This window comes from Delphinapterus leucas, chromosome 6 (assembly GCF_059928025.1).
Source record: "Delphinapterus leucas isolate spDelLeu-1000000601 "Yukka" chromosome 6, BTC_Dleu_Yukka2, whole genome shotgun sequence".
NCBI classification, from domain to species: domain Eukaryota; kingdom Metazoa; phylum Chordata; class Mammalia; order Artiodactyla; family Monodontidae; genus Delphinapterus; species Delphinapterus leucas.
The window spans coordinates 76040708-76053517 of NC_143134.1; the positions used below are offsets into that span (position 1 = coordinate 76040708).

The window sequence follows — 12810 nt, forward strand, 5'->3', positions numbered from 1 at the left end:
AGAATTAGGGAGCGAGGGGGTGGAGAGTCAATGCGGAGAACCTTTGCGGTGTAGTCGTTCCATCTGTTGGAGAGCGCAGGAGACCTTAGCGCGATGTTTTAGGGGAGAAGCAGGCATAGAGCCATTTGAAAAAGTCTTTTTTTTTCTTTTGTGTTTTTTTTTGGACACGGAGACCTGATTGAAAGCAAAGTAAGAAGACTCGCCGGACTCCAAACCGGCGAGTCCCGGCGCACTCGGGACCCCGGCCCACCCAGGTACCACCGCAAACGCCGCCCTCCGTCCCCTCCCGGATCTGTTTCCTCGGAGGGCTGAAAAAAGGCTTTCAAAATACTAAATGCAACTGACATCTTTTTCTGAGTTAAAAACAAACAAAACCTCTGAAAATACAGAGCAGAAAATCCCGTGTCCGCTTCCCGCGAGTTCCCAAGCCCCACCGCTCTGTTCTCGCCGGCTCAGGTTAGGCCCTGCATAGGGCGGTGGGAGGGGCGGGGTATGCCCGCTGACGCTACGGGCCTGGACTGCGCAGGCGCGGGGCGGGCTCGCGGGGGAGTCGCGCGCCGCTCACTTCGCGCGGGAGTGGGGCGCTGGAGCGTCGGAGCTGCGGGTCTGTGGGAACGGAAGCCACAGCCAGGAAGAGAGGCAGCCAGGATGGCGACTACGAGCAGGAAAACGTCCACCCCAAGTCCCCTGGCCCCCAAGAGAGCTTTCCCGAGAGATCCCTCGTCGGAAGTCCCGAACAAGAAAAAGAGTCCGGCCCCACCGGCGGCGCTGCCGCCACTGCCGCTGCAGTCGTCCGGGCCTTTCGTTGAAGGCTCTATCGTCCGCATCGCGATGGAGAACTTCCTGTGAGTGGCCGGAGGTCGTGCCGCGGCGGGGGAGGCGAGCGGGCCCGCACACTGGGGGCGCGGGCTGAGTGCCTGCGGGGCCGGGTGGGTGGATGTGTGCCTGGCTTGTGCGTCTGACAGTAAATTCTTGCCGGGATTGCCGTGAGGATATTTACTTGTGGGCCGTGGAGATCGACGTGTGTGTTGATGCGGTAGTTGTGTGTGTAGTGTGTTACGGTTTTTAAATTCTCAATGCCAACGTTGCTTGAAGGCGTCATATGGCGGGCCTTGGAAGTAGTAGGAATTAGATCTCCGCCCGCTGGGAGTCACGGCCTAGAAAGGTAGGACATAATCTGTAATTCACAAAACTATGCGTTCTGGGAACTTAGAGGCTGCAACAGTTAAATCAGAGTGGCAATGATGCTGCGGCAGATACGTGAGGAGTAGGCAGTTGCCAGGTGGACAAAGATGGTGAAGGTTGTTCTGGATGGAGGTTGAAATGTACAGGAACACTGAGCCTTACTTTCAGTTGTTGCGCCTCCCAACAGACCCTTGACTCCTTTAAATCTGGCTTTCTTCCCTGGTTCCTTTCTTACCCTTCAGGCAACTAACCATAATACTCACTTTAGAATTAAGTAAACATGTTCTAACACAGATACCGTGTATCCGTTTAGCACCTTGGAGTTCGTTTGATCAAGGCCTGTTTTTTTGTTTTTTTTTTTAAGCTTTCACAGAGCGGTGTAGGGAAAACAATTGCAGTAACAATAGGAACATTTTTTTTTCCAAGCATCTATCATGTGCCAGGTATAGAAGTAGGTGCTTTATTTACACAGTGCCCTCATTCATTCCTCATAACAACTCTTTATATCACCTCCATTGATAAGCTTAGAGAGGTTAATTTGCCGACGTTTACACAGCTAATAAGTAGGTAAATTGCTGTTTGAATCCAAATCAGGAAAGATAAATATAATTAAATGAAGTACCTACCATAATAATGTATATGCGTCATGATGCCCTGCGGGCACAAAGGATGAAATGATTAATTTCATCCACAGTTGTGAGAAGGGCTTTGTACTGAGGGTTATGAAAGTCTTAAAAGAAGGGAAGAGCAAGGAACTTCCTGAAACAGTTTGCTATATTGGGGAGATTTCCAGTATTTTAGTATGGCTAGAACATAGGATGTGAACTAGTATGTGGACAGAGTAGATACTGAAGATGTAGACAGATGTTGAGGGTCTGTGTTTCCTTTGCTGAGGAATTCCAACTTTATCCTGTAGGCAGCCAGGATGCATTTTAAGCAGGGCATGACATATGATTTATATTACTTTGGAAGCAGTGTGAAGGATGATTTAGAAAGGGTGCAAGATTGTAGGCAAGAAGGCTTTTACAATATGAAGGCAGAGATGATTAGGGTTTGAACCTAGCAGTGGGAAGTAGGATCAGAAAGAAGAGATTTGACAGGATTTGGCTGCAGATTAATTGTGAGGCATGAGGGTAAGGGAGGAATGGAGCATTTTTCTCAAGTCTCTGCCTTGGCAAGTTGGTCATATATAGTGCTATGCAGAAGAAGGAGCAATTTGGGGAGGATAATAATAAATGCCTTTTGGATCCTGTGAATTGAAGTTTCTTGTGGGGCATCTTAAAGATCTTTTATAGTCAGTAGTTGTAAGGGTTTGGAGCTTACAGGAAAATGTGAGAGATGAGAGACTTGAGAATCATGCATATAGGTGATTGTTGAAATTGCAGAAATGGTTGAGATTGCCCAAAAGGGAATATAAATAGGAATAGAAGGCTGAGTACGGTGTCCTGGAGGAATGACAACATTTAAGGGCGAGCAGAAGAACTCACAGACTAAGAAGGAACTGTTCAGGAAAGTAAGAGGAGAACTGTGGGAGAGTATTATCAAAGAAGCCAAGGAAAAAGAGCGCTTCAAAAATATCATCTGCTGCATTGAAGTCAGATAACAGGACAGAAAGGAACCTGCTACATTTAGCAGTTAGGAAATCTTTGACACTTTGAAGTAGTGGAAGCAGAAAACTTTGCAGTCATTGAAGAACGAATGAGTGTGAGGAAGTAAAGCTTGGCTGTGAAGAGGAGAAAGAAAAGGTAGCTGGAAAGTGCAGAGCTAGGGGAGGTTTTGTTTATTTTTACAATGAGAGGACTTTGAGTTTTAGGAATGAAGTAGGAAGAGTAGGCTTAGAGAACCGAAATGGCCTGGAAGAGGGTAGTCAAAGGAAGGATTCCTGGTAGTTAACCAAGTCAAATGGGTTCGAGAGTGGGGGGAGAGATTTCTAGGCAGAAGGAATAGCATGTGCAAAGGCTTGGAGAAAGAAGGAAGCATAAGATAGTCAAGAAACTGAAAGAAATTCATTATAGTTAGAATATAGAGGTCTTATTAGAGAATAGGGGAAGGAGATAGAAAGTAGAAGACGATGAGCTAGAGCTAAGTTATGAAGGGTCCTATTTTTTCTTTTTTTTAAAAAAACTGTATGTATGTATGTATGTATGTATGTATGAACGTATGGCTGGGTTTGGTCTTCGTTGCTGCACGTGGGCTTTCTTTAGTTGTGGCGAGTGGGGGCTACTCTTCGTTGCAGTGTACGTGCTTCTCATTGTGGCTTGTCTTTGTTACGGAGCACGGGCTCTAGGCGTGTGGGCTTCAGTAGTTGTGGCACATGGGCTCAGTACTTGTGGCTCGCGGGCTCTAGAGCGCAGGCTCGGTAGTTGTGGCGCACGGGCCTTGTTGCTCTACGGCATGTGAGATCTTCCCGGACCAGGGCTCAAACCCATGTGCCCTGCATTGGCAGGTGGATTCTTAACCACTGCGCCACCAGGGAAGTCCTTCTTTTTCTTCAAAACAAGTTATTTCAGATTTCCTTGTCTACCAACATGATTTGGTGATTGATTGGATGATGGGCGGGTGGGTAGTGTGGATAGAGGTGAAGGAGATGGTAAGAATCAAAGATGATGCAAAACTAATGCCTAGGTTTCTGACTTGGGCAGTGAGATGAATGATGATATCCTTCACTAAGAGACTGTAAGAGTGGTTTTAGATGGAAAAGATGGTGGGTTTAATTTTGAATGTGTTAAGTTTGAGGTGACTCTATCCAAATAGAGTTCTTGAGGTGGGAATTCCATCTATATAGGTCATCTGGACTGACTTTCAGCATATAGATGCTACCTGAGGCCATGGAGAATACATGAGGTACTAGACAAAGTATGTAGACTGAGAAGAGGGTGGGCCTCTGACATTAGCTCTTTCAGGGCGAGCTCAGAGCAAAGGGAACTCACAAAAAGGGAATTCCCAGTAAACATATTGTAGAGTCAGAAAGTTTTTTTAAAATGCAGAGGCTTGGGTTTCCCTGGTGGCGCAGTGGTTGAGAGTCCGCCTGCCAATGCAGGGGACGCGGGTTCGTGCCCCGGTCCGGGAATGATCCCACATGCCGCGGAGCGGCTGGGCCCGTGAGCCATGGCCGCTGAGCCTGCGCATCCGGAGCCTGTGCTCTGCAACGGGAGAGGCCGCAACAGTGAGAGGCCCGCGTACCGCAAAAAAAAAATGCAGAGGCTTTATTTTGTTTTTGGCAATTTTTCCTGTTTATAATATTTGTGTGTATAGTATAGGCCAGAAGTTCTCATGCTTCTTCCTGTTGTATTTATTGTTTGCTTAAATACCAGTTGCATTACTATTTTAGTAAGACAGTCACACAGAGATTTCACATCAGGAAATTCCAGTATCAATAGAATGGGGCTTCATGTGTTGGGTTAAGAAGTTCCATGTCAGATACTTTTCCAGATGTCTGAAATTCCCAAACTAGTTTTATTTTAGCCGTTGTAAAGGGTTGCTTTAAGACTCAGCTGTTACTAGAATAAAGCTTCTGAAAAGATAGATAGGTGCTGTACAGAGATGTGGGGTTGGAAACCTGCCAGAAAATACCTCTCTTTACCACCTGTATTTATTTTATTACCACGTGGCATTTCAGAATTGTTAATTTGTTTGAGTGTTAAAGTTAAAGTGTGCTTGGTTAAATTATTTAAATACTTAGCAGGTAAGAGGCTAAGGTTTTTTTTTTTACTCTTGGGGAATTAGTTGGCAGCTAACTGAAACCCTGTGGGAACGGGACATTATTTATGGGTTCCAATTCAGAATATTCAAAGACAAGGTAGAAGGATATCTGAGTCAGAGTTCACTTCACATTTTGCCGTAGCTGTCCCGGAGTACTAATATGGATTAGATGCTACTGTTGCATGTAGAGTGCTGGACAGCATGCTGCCTTCTAGTATGAGGGAATGTTACAAAAGTGCTTGGTGATGATGCACTCTTGTTTCCTCCCATAGAAATAAAATTTACTTGAATTTGTACTAAAAATAGATCCTTTGGTGAATGTCTGGCAGCATATTAAAGGAATTGGATGTTATTTTTTAAGTAATAATAAAAATTAAACTATTGGCTTGATATATCTTCAGTTTTCTAATTAGAATAGAAATAATTTGGTTGACTATGAGAAGTTGCTAGTAAGCATTTTAATTCAAGAGAAATATAAATGTAAAATCCACAGATTCAGGATGAGCCATGGCTTCACTTACATATAATTTGGTTAAAAATTATCTTATTTGTATAGTAGCTTTGATGTACTCTCTCATGTATTGTAATTATTAAAGAGTAAATAATGTGAAACTTTGCTTTATTCAGCAGACTTAATATTTGAAAAAAAGCACATGAAGTCTTATTTTCCCATGAATGTTCTTATTTTAGATACACATTATCACTTTTTCATTTCTCCCACTGACAGATTTTTTTCCCTCTAGTTTATTAACAACCTATAAATTAACCTTACATTAAATTTGTAAGGTTAGGTGGTTTTTAAAAGAATTTGAGGAAGCCTGTAGGTAATGATAAGGGTAAAGGAAGAAAAAGTGCTTTGGTAAGAAAATATTCTTCACTTCTTATCTCTGCTTAGTAATATCACCTCTTTATAATTTAGAACATATGATATCTGTGAAGTATCTCCTGGGCCCCACTTGAATATGATTATTGGAGCTAATGGAACAGGGAAGTCCAGCATCGTGTGTGCCATTTGCCTTGGATTAGCAGGCAAACCTGCTTTCATGGGACGGGCAGATAAGGTGAGTTAACATATGTACTTTTTAACAGAATCCAAAGCCATGAATTGCTTTTAGTAACAAATCAATTTCTATATCTCCATTCCTTGAGTATAGCAAATGTGTTGTGCTTGAATATAAATAATGAAGTTGGCAGGGACACTGTGGGGAGATTTCCATTTCCAGAAGTAGTGTGCACTATATACCTAGAGAATTCTCCAAGTATGTAACGCCTGCAACCTTAGAAATAATGTAAAATATATCTTTTTAAATGTATTTCTGGGGTTGTGGAAAGGTGAAGTAAGTTTACAAAGGGCACAAACAAAGTAGTTTGGATCTAAAGATTTCTACAAGCTCTGGGGTTGTTTACCCAGGGGCATTTGCTTTACCTTGCACCCTAAAGCCTGGCTTTGAATTGGTTGCATAGGATTGGGGGTCCTGAAGGTGCAGAAGGGTTAGAAGATAAAACTAGAAGCCAAGCACTGCATGTAGCAGAAGAAAAAAAAAATCACAAAGTGGGACAGTGAGGTTACTTATCTCATTGTTAGCTCTGAATACAGTAGATAAAAAATGAAAATCTTACAAACAAGTCTTATCACATACATTGTAATTTTAGTTTAAAGTGGTCCCAGTTAGTAACATCTCTCTTCAGGCAGAAGCAAATGCAAATCCTCTGAAGGAAAATATCCTCAATCCAGTCCTCAACATAAAGCTCTAAGAAATTCATGAATCCATACCTAAAAAAATCACAAAGCATAGGAGGAAATGAATCACCAAAAATGAGAGCTAACAAAAACAACAGACTATACAATCAGACCTACAAAGCTTGTAGATACAGAATGTAAACTAGGAATACTTAATTTATTTAAGGAACTGAAGAAGGTTGCAAGTATAACAAAAGAATAAGTAACAAAAAAGATCAGGTAAATTTGAAAAATTTGATCAGGTAAATTTGAATCAAATAGAACATAAAGAAATAACAGTACATGGGAGGGAAACTTCATGGACAGGTAAAACAACAAAGCAGACATATTTGAGAATTTGTGAACCAAAATACTTGACAGTTTTTCTAAAAATGCAATATAGAGATAAAGTGAGAAAAAAGTGTGAAATAAAGATTGTGACCTGATAGTTAATGGACTAAGGAAGAGGCAATATTCAAGAAAGAATGACTAAGAATTTTCCAGAAATGTTGAAAAACTTGAATCCTCAGATTCAAGATACCTAATATATCCCAGACAGGGTAAATGAAAGAAATACACAAATAGACACATTGTAGTAAATTCCAGAATACCAAACATAGTAGTAATATTGTCTCAGAATGGAAACAGAGGGGGAAAGAAAAGAACAGTTTGAGATGCTCATAAAGGAACTTTGAAAGTATATAATTTAGGAAGAAGGAAAATGATCCCAGAAGGAAGTCTGAGAGGTAAGAAGAAATGGTGAGCAAAAAAATGGTGAACATGTAGGGAAGTAAACTGTGTAAAATAATACTAATGTCTTATTTGTCAAGTTTTTAAATCAAAGAAGATAGTACTACATGTCCTTCCTGGACAACAGGAAGGAAGTGATCAGAGTTGAAGTATTCTTTGAATTTGTATTGTTGGGAGGAAGTTAAGATAATTGGTTAGCTTCAGAGTTTATTAAGCTAAATATGCATGTTAAAATTTCTAGGGTAAGCCAGTAAAAAAATTGAAATATATAATCTCCAAACAAGAAAGGTTAAAGTAGGAAGAGAGAAGTAGAGAAAAAATAACTGCTGCCCAAACAACCCAGAAGGAGTGTCAAGAAAGGAGGAGGAAGAGAAAAGAAAGAGAAATGTAGAAAAGGATATTATTAAAAAACATAAAAAAGATAGTGGAAATACATTCACAATAATAATAAATGCTCTACATTCTTGTTAAATGAGAAAGAGTAGATAAATAAAACAAAGTTCCATTCTGTTTTGTTTACAATAAGCATATCTAAAATAAAAAACTACAGAGAAGTTGAAAGTAAAAGGATGAAAAAATACATACCAGGCAAATATTATACAAAAGAAAGTAGGTGTAGCTGAATTTATACCAGGCAAAATAGAATTTAAAGGAAAAAAGAACTTTTAGAGATAAAGATGGTCATTAAATATTGATGAAAGTTTCAGTTCAGCAAGAAGATAATTCAGCTCCCAACTTAAATTCACATTATCTAGTTCCAAAATATATAAGCACAATCAGAGTTCTTAAAGACAAGTTAACAGCTCCAGAATTATAGTGGAAGAGCTAGTGGTAATCAATAGATCCAATCAGATAAAAAATTAGTAAGAGTATAGAAGGTATGAACAACAGTTAGATTGAACTAATGGACATGTTGTAAACACTGCACTCAACAATTGGTAGAGCATACATTCTTTTTAAGCAGAAATGGAATATTTCTTAAAATTAACCATAAACTGAGCCATAAAGCAATATCAAAAAATATCAAAGAATTGCTACCACATAGACTATGTTCTCTGACCACAGTGCTATTAAGATAGAAATAATAAAGAAGATAACTAAAATTTTCCCATTTGTTCAGAATGAAACATGTACTTCTGTATTATCCACAGGTCAAAGAAGAAATTTTAATAGAAACTGAAAAGTAAGCAGAAATTAATAAAATAATAAACAATGATTCAGTAGGAACCACAAAACTAAAAATTGCTTTTCAAAAATACTATTTAGATCAGTAACTTCTGGGGGCAGGGAGAGAAAGGAAGAAAAAAATATAAGGAATGGCAAAAAGTAATAGTTAAGATATGTTAAATTGTGATCCAGAAAACCCCCAAATTTAAGTGGTTTAAATACACAAAAGATTAATTCTTGCTGCTTATCCAGTGTAGGCCCTTTGTGGTCACTTAGGTACTTTAGCCTTATAGAATCTTCATTTCAGTATATACAGTTTACCCTTGAAGAATGCAGGTTTGAACTGCGCAGGTCCACTTATATGTGAATATTTTTCAATAGTAAATATATATGTTGCGCTCATATTTCATTGGACAAAGCATGTCATGAAGCCATAACTTGGATCAGAGAGAAAGAGCAAGTGCAGTCGTTTGCTTGAAAGGAGAATCAGAATATTCACGAACTGCCCTGATGACTACCACGAGGGTGTTACAAGAATGCAGCAGAGGTTTGAAAGATTATATAAGAATATTATGAGAATCATTATGCCACTCAAGTTTAAATTTTTAAAAAGTTGTAACTATAAATGTTTCTACAACTACTTAAATTATCAAAACTGACTAAGTAGAAAAGATAAATTAGCTGGTAAATTTTTTCTCATAGAGAAAGACAAAGACAATTGTGGATTAGTCCTAATAGCAGTAAGTTTCTATTTTACACAGAGAATGTGACCCTAGGTACCCAAATCAATCAAGGATAGAATGAAAAAATTACAAGCCTGTCTCACTCATGAATCTAGAAGCAAAAATCACACACAAAAAAGAAACTGTAGCATTTTGAATTTAATAATACATAACACATCATGACCAAATTGAATTTATTCAAGGAGTGAGAGATGTATTATATTAATTTTTTCCTAAGAATCAACCACATTTTAAAGGAGAAGAACTCTATGGTCATCTTAATAGATAGAGAAAAAGCATTCAGTTAAATTCCACAGTAATGTATGATTAAAAGCTCTTAGCAAACTAGGAATAGAAGGGACCTTTATTAATTTCACAAAAGATATCTATGAAAATGTACAGCAAGTTCAGGAGCAAGTCAAGGTTGCCTACTACCATTACTATTGAACATTGTACTGGCAGTTCTAGGTAAAACAGAAAAGATACATGTTGGAAAGAAAGAAAACTGTCTTTCACAGATTATGTGAGTGTCTGCATAAAAACCACAAAGAAACTCCAGATAAGCCTCCTGATGGATCAATATGCAAATTTATCAGGATTACTAGATATAAGATTGTATAACCCAGACACTGACTCTGTAGGCACCTTGATCTTGGACTTCCTAACCTTCAGATTTGTGAGAAATAAATGTTAAAGCCACCCAGCCAGTGGTATTTTTTTTTATAGAAGCCCAGACTAAGGCAAGGACCTTTTTACATTCTTTAACTTACTGAGGACTCCAAAACCTTTTGTTTCTGTGAGTTATATCTATTGATTAGAATTAATAATAAACTTAGGGTTTCCCTGGTGGCGCAGTGGTTGAGAGTCCGCCTGCCGATGCAGGGGACACGGGTTCGTGCCCCGGTCTGGGAAGATCCCACATGCTGTGGAGCGGCTGGGCCCGTGAGCCATGGCCGCTGAGCCTGTGCGTCCGGAGCCTGTGCTCCGCAACGGGAGAGGCCACAGCAGTGAGAGGCCCGTGTACCGCAAGAACAAAAACAAAAACAATAATAAACTTAAAAATAATTATCAGATTAGAAATAAAAACTGAGACCCTGCTAAAAAAAGTTGTATAACAAAAATCAATTGCATTTCTATATACTAAAAAGACCAGAAAATGCATTTAAAAATGGACATTACAGCCACAAAAGTACAAGTTTCATAGCAGTAAATTAATAAAAGATGTGTAAGACCTATATGCAGAAATTACAATTTTTATTTAAAAACATTGAAGTTTAGAGAGATGCACTGTATTAATGGACAAGAAGATCTAATATAAAAATGTCATTCTTCTACATATTCAGTGTCATTCCAGTCAAAATCCCTATACTGTCTATATAAATTACAAGCTGACTCTAAATTTTAGGTGGAAGAATAAAGGGCCAGAAATAGCTAAGATACTTCTAAAGAAATAGGACAAAATGGAAAAACTTGCCTATCAGATATCAAGACAATACAAAATTACAGTAAATTAAGACATTGTGGTATTGGTGTAGGATAGACTAGTGTGATGTGACAGAATAAAGAGCCCAGATACAAAGCCATGATTAGTAAAAACTTGATTTATGACAGAACTGACATTGTGGATGAGTGGGGAAGAGATGAATAAATACTACTGAGGCAATTGCTTATTGGTATAGGAAAAAATGAAATTGAGTCCTTTCTTCACACTATAACAAAAATCAGTTCCAGGTATATTAAAGATCTAAATGTGATTGAACAGAAAGTTTCTGGAAAAGATTGGTAGTCGAAGAAAATATCCTTGTGACTTCAGATTAAAGAAGAATTTCTTAAATAAAAATATAGACTGCAAAGGAAAGGTTGATAAATTCAACTACAGTAAAATTAAGGAACTTTTGTTCATCAAAAGACACCTTGTAGAGAAAAGACTAGTCACAAATGAGAGAAGGTATATATATAGCACATATAACAAGATTGGTATCCAGACTACATAATCAAAATAATGGCAACTCAGAAGATAAATGAGCAAAAGATATGCTCAGATGTCTCACAGAAGAGGCATCCCAAACAGCCAGTAAATACATGAAAATATGCTCAGCTTCATTAATTATCAGAGAAACGAATTAACCCTGGCATGGTGTATCCATTAGACCCACAAAAATTCTTGTGGTGCCATGTGGCTTATAAGGATATAAAGCAGTGGGAACTCTGATACATTCTTGGTGGGAATATGAATTTGTACAACCCCCTTGGAAAATATGGCATTACCTAGTAAATCTGTAAATGCCTATATCCAGTCCCTCAAAAATTCTACTTCTAGGTACCTTAGTAAGCTTGTGTCCATTTATACTAGGTGAAATTATGGAAATATTTATAGAAACATTGTTTGCAATAAATTATAGTATAGTCAAATAAAATTGAATATTATATGACAGTAAAAGCAAACTTTGGCTCATTGGTTAAATCTCAAAAACAGAATTTTAAGGAAAAATGCCATCACAGAAAAATACATGTAATGTGAATTTTTTTCTGGAATGATCAAATATATATATAATATATATTTAATATTTGGAGATTTATACAGTAAAAATAAAAGCAAAAGAATTATCAGCAAATCAATTTAGAGATTACATTTGTTGAGAGAGAAGGACATAACTGGCGTGAATTAAGGAATGTCAGATACACTGGTAGTGAACAGTTCCTTAAATAGGTAGATACATGGTTGTTTTGTTATTTCTTAAACAGTGCATAAAGTTCATATTTACTGTGTGGTATGTATTTCACATAAAAACATGTTTTAAAAAGAAAGTCTAGGGGCTTCCCTGGTGGCATGGTAGTTAAGAATCCGCCTGCCAATGCAAGGGACATGGGTTCGAGCCCTGGTCCGGGAAGATCCCACATGCCGCGGAGCAACTAAGCCCGTGCGCCACAACTACTGAGCTTACATGCCACAACTACTGAAGCCCGCGCGCCTAGAGCCTGTGCTCCACAACGAGAGAAGCCACCGCAATGAGAAGCCCACACACCGCAACAAAGAGTAGCCCCTGCTCACCACAACTAGCGAAAGCCCATGCGCAGCAACAAAGACCCAAAGCAACCAAAAATAAATAAAATAATTTTTTTTAAAAAGTCTAAAAGTTGACTTGTTACTTCACTGTAAAATATTTTTTAAACTTGAAGTGATTCATTTTTCTAAAACTGTTGTAAATATTACGATATTATCAAAATGATATTACAGGTTTCTTAGCCAGGCTTAAAATTTAATGTAGGTTACAAGATTGAGTTTTACACCCCTTATGATTATAAATAACCTATTCAAAATATGATTTTTTAATGCTCTGTGGGAGGCATTTATGAGGTAGAAAAGATACTGCTTTATTAATGATTGGCTTTGTAACCTTAGTCATTTGTCTGGAGCTCAGTTTTTCTTTATTTCAAAGAACGGGTTGGGGTAGATAATTTCCAAGGACCCACTCAGATTTTTATAAATATTGATACGTAGTTTTGTCTGTTTTGTGACCACACTGCCCACTGCTCGGCTTGTGGGATTTTAGTTCCCTGACC

The 12810-nt window shown here is 38.5% G+C and overlaps 1 protein-coding gene across 7 annotated transcripts in view; it reads left to right on the forward strand.

The window, feature by feature from the left end:
- The first annotated feature begins 570 nt into the window (after positions 1 to 570).
- SMC5 (structural maintenance of chromosomes 5) overlaps positions 571 to 12810 on the forward strand; it is a 102455-nt gene continuing 90215 nt past the window's right edge. For 2 of the 7 annotated variants that reach the window (XM_022573531.3, XM_022573532.3), the window contains exons 1-2: positions 572 to 845; positions 5807 to 5948. In XM_022573531.3, the coding sequence (XP_022429239.1) occupies positions 649 to 845; positions 5807 to 5948 (339 nt within the window). In that variant the 5' untranslated portion in view covers positions 572 to 648. Of the gene's footprint in view, positions 846 to 5806; positions 5949 to 12810 lie in introns of those variants that run through there. The other 5 variants (XM_089913289.1, XM_089913290.1, XM_022573533.3 and 2 more) reach the window with 5 other exon arrangements.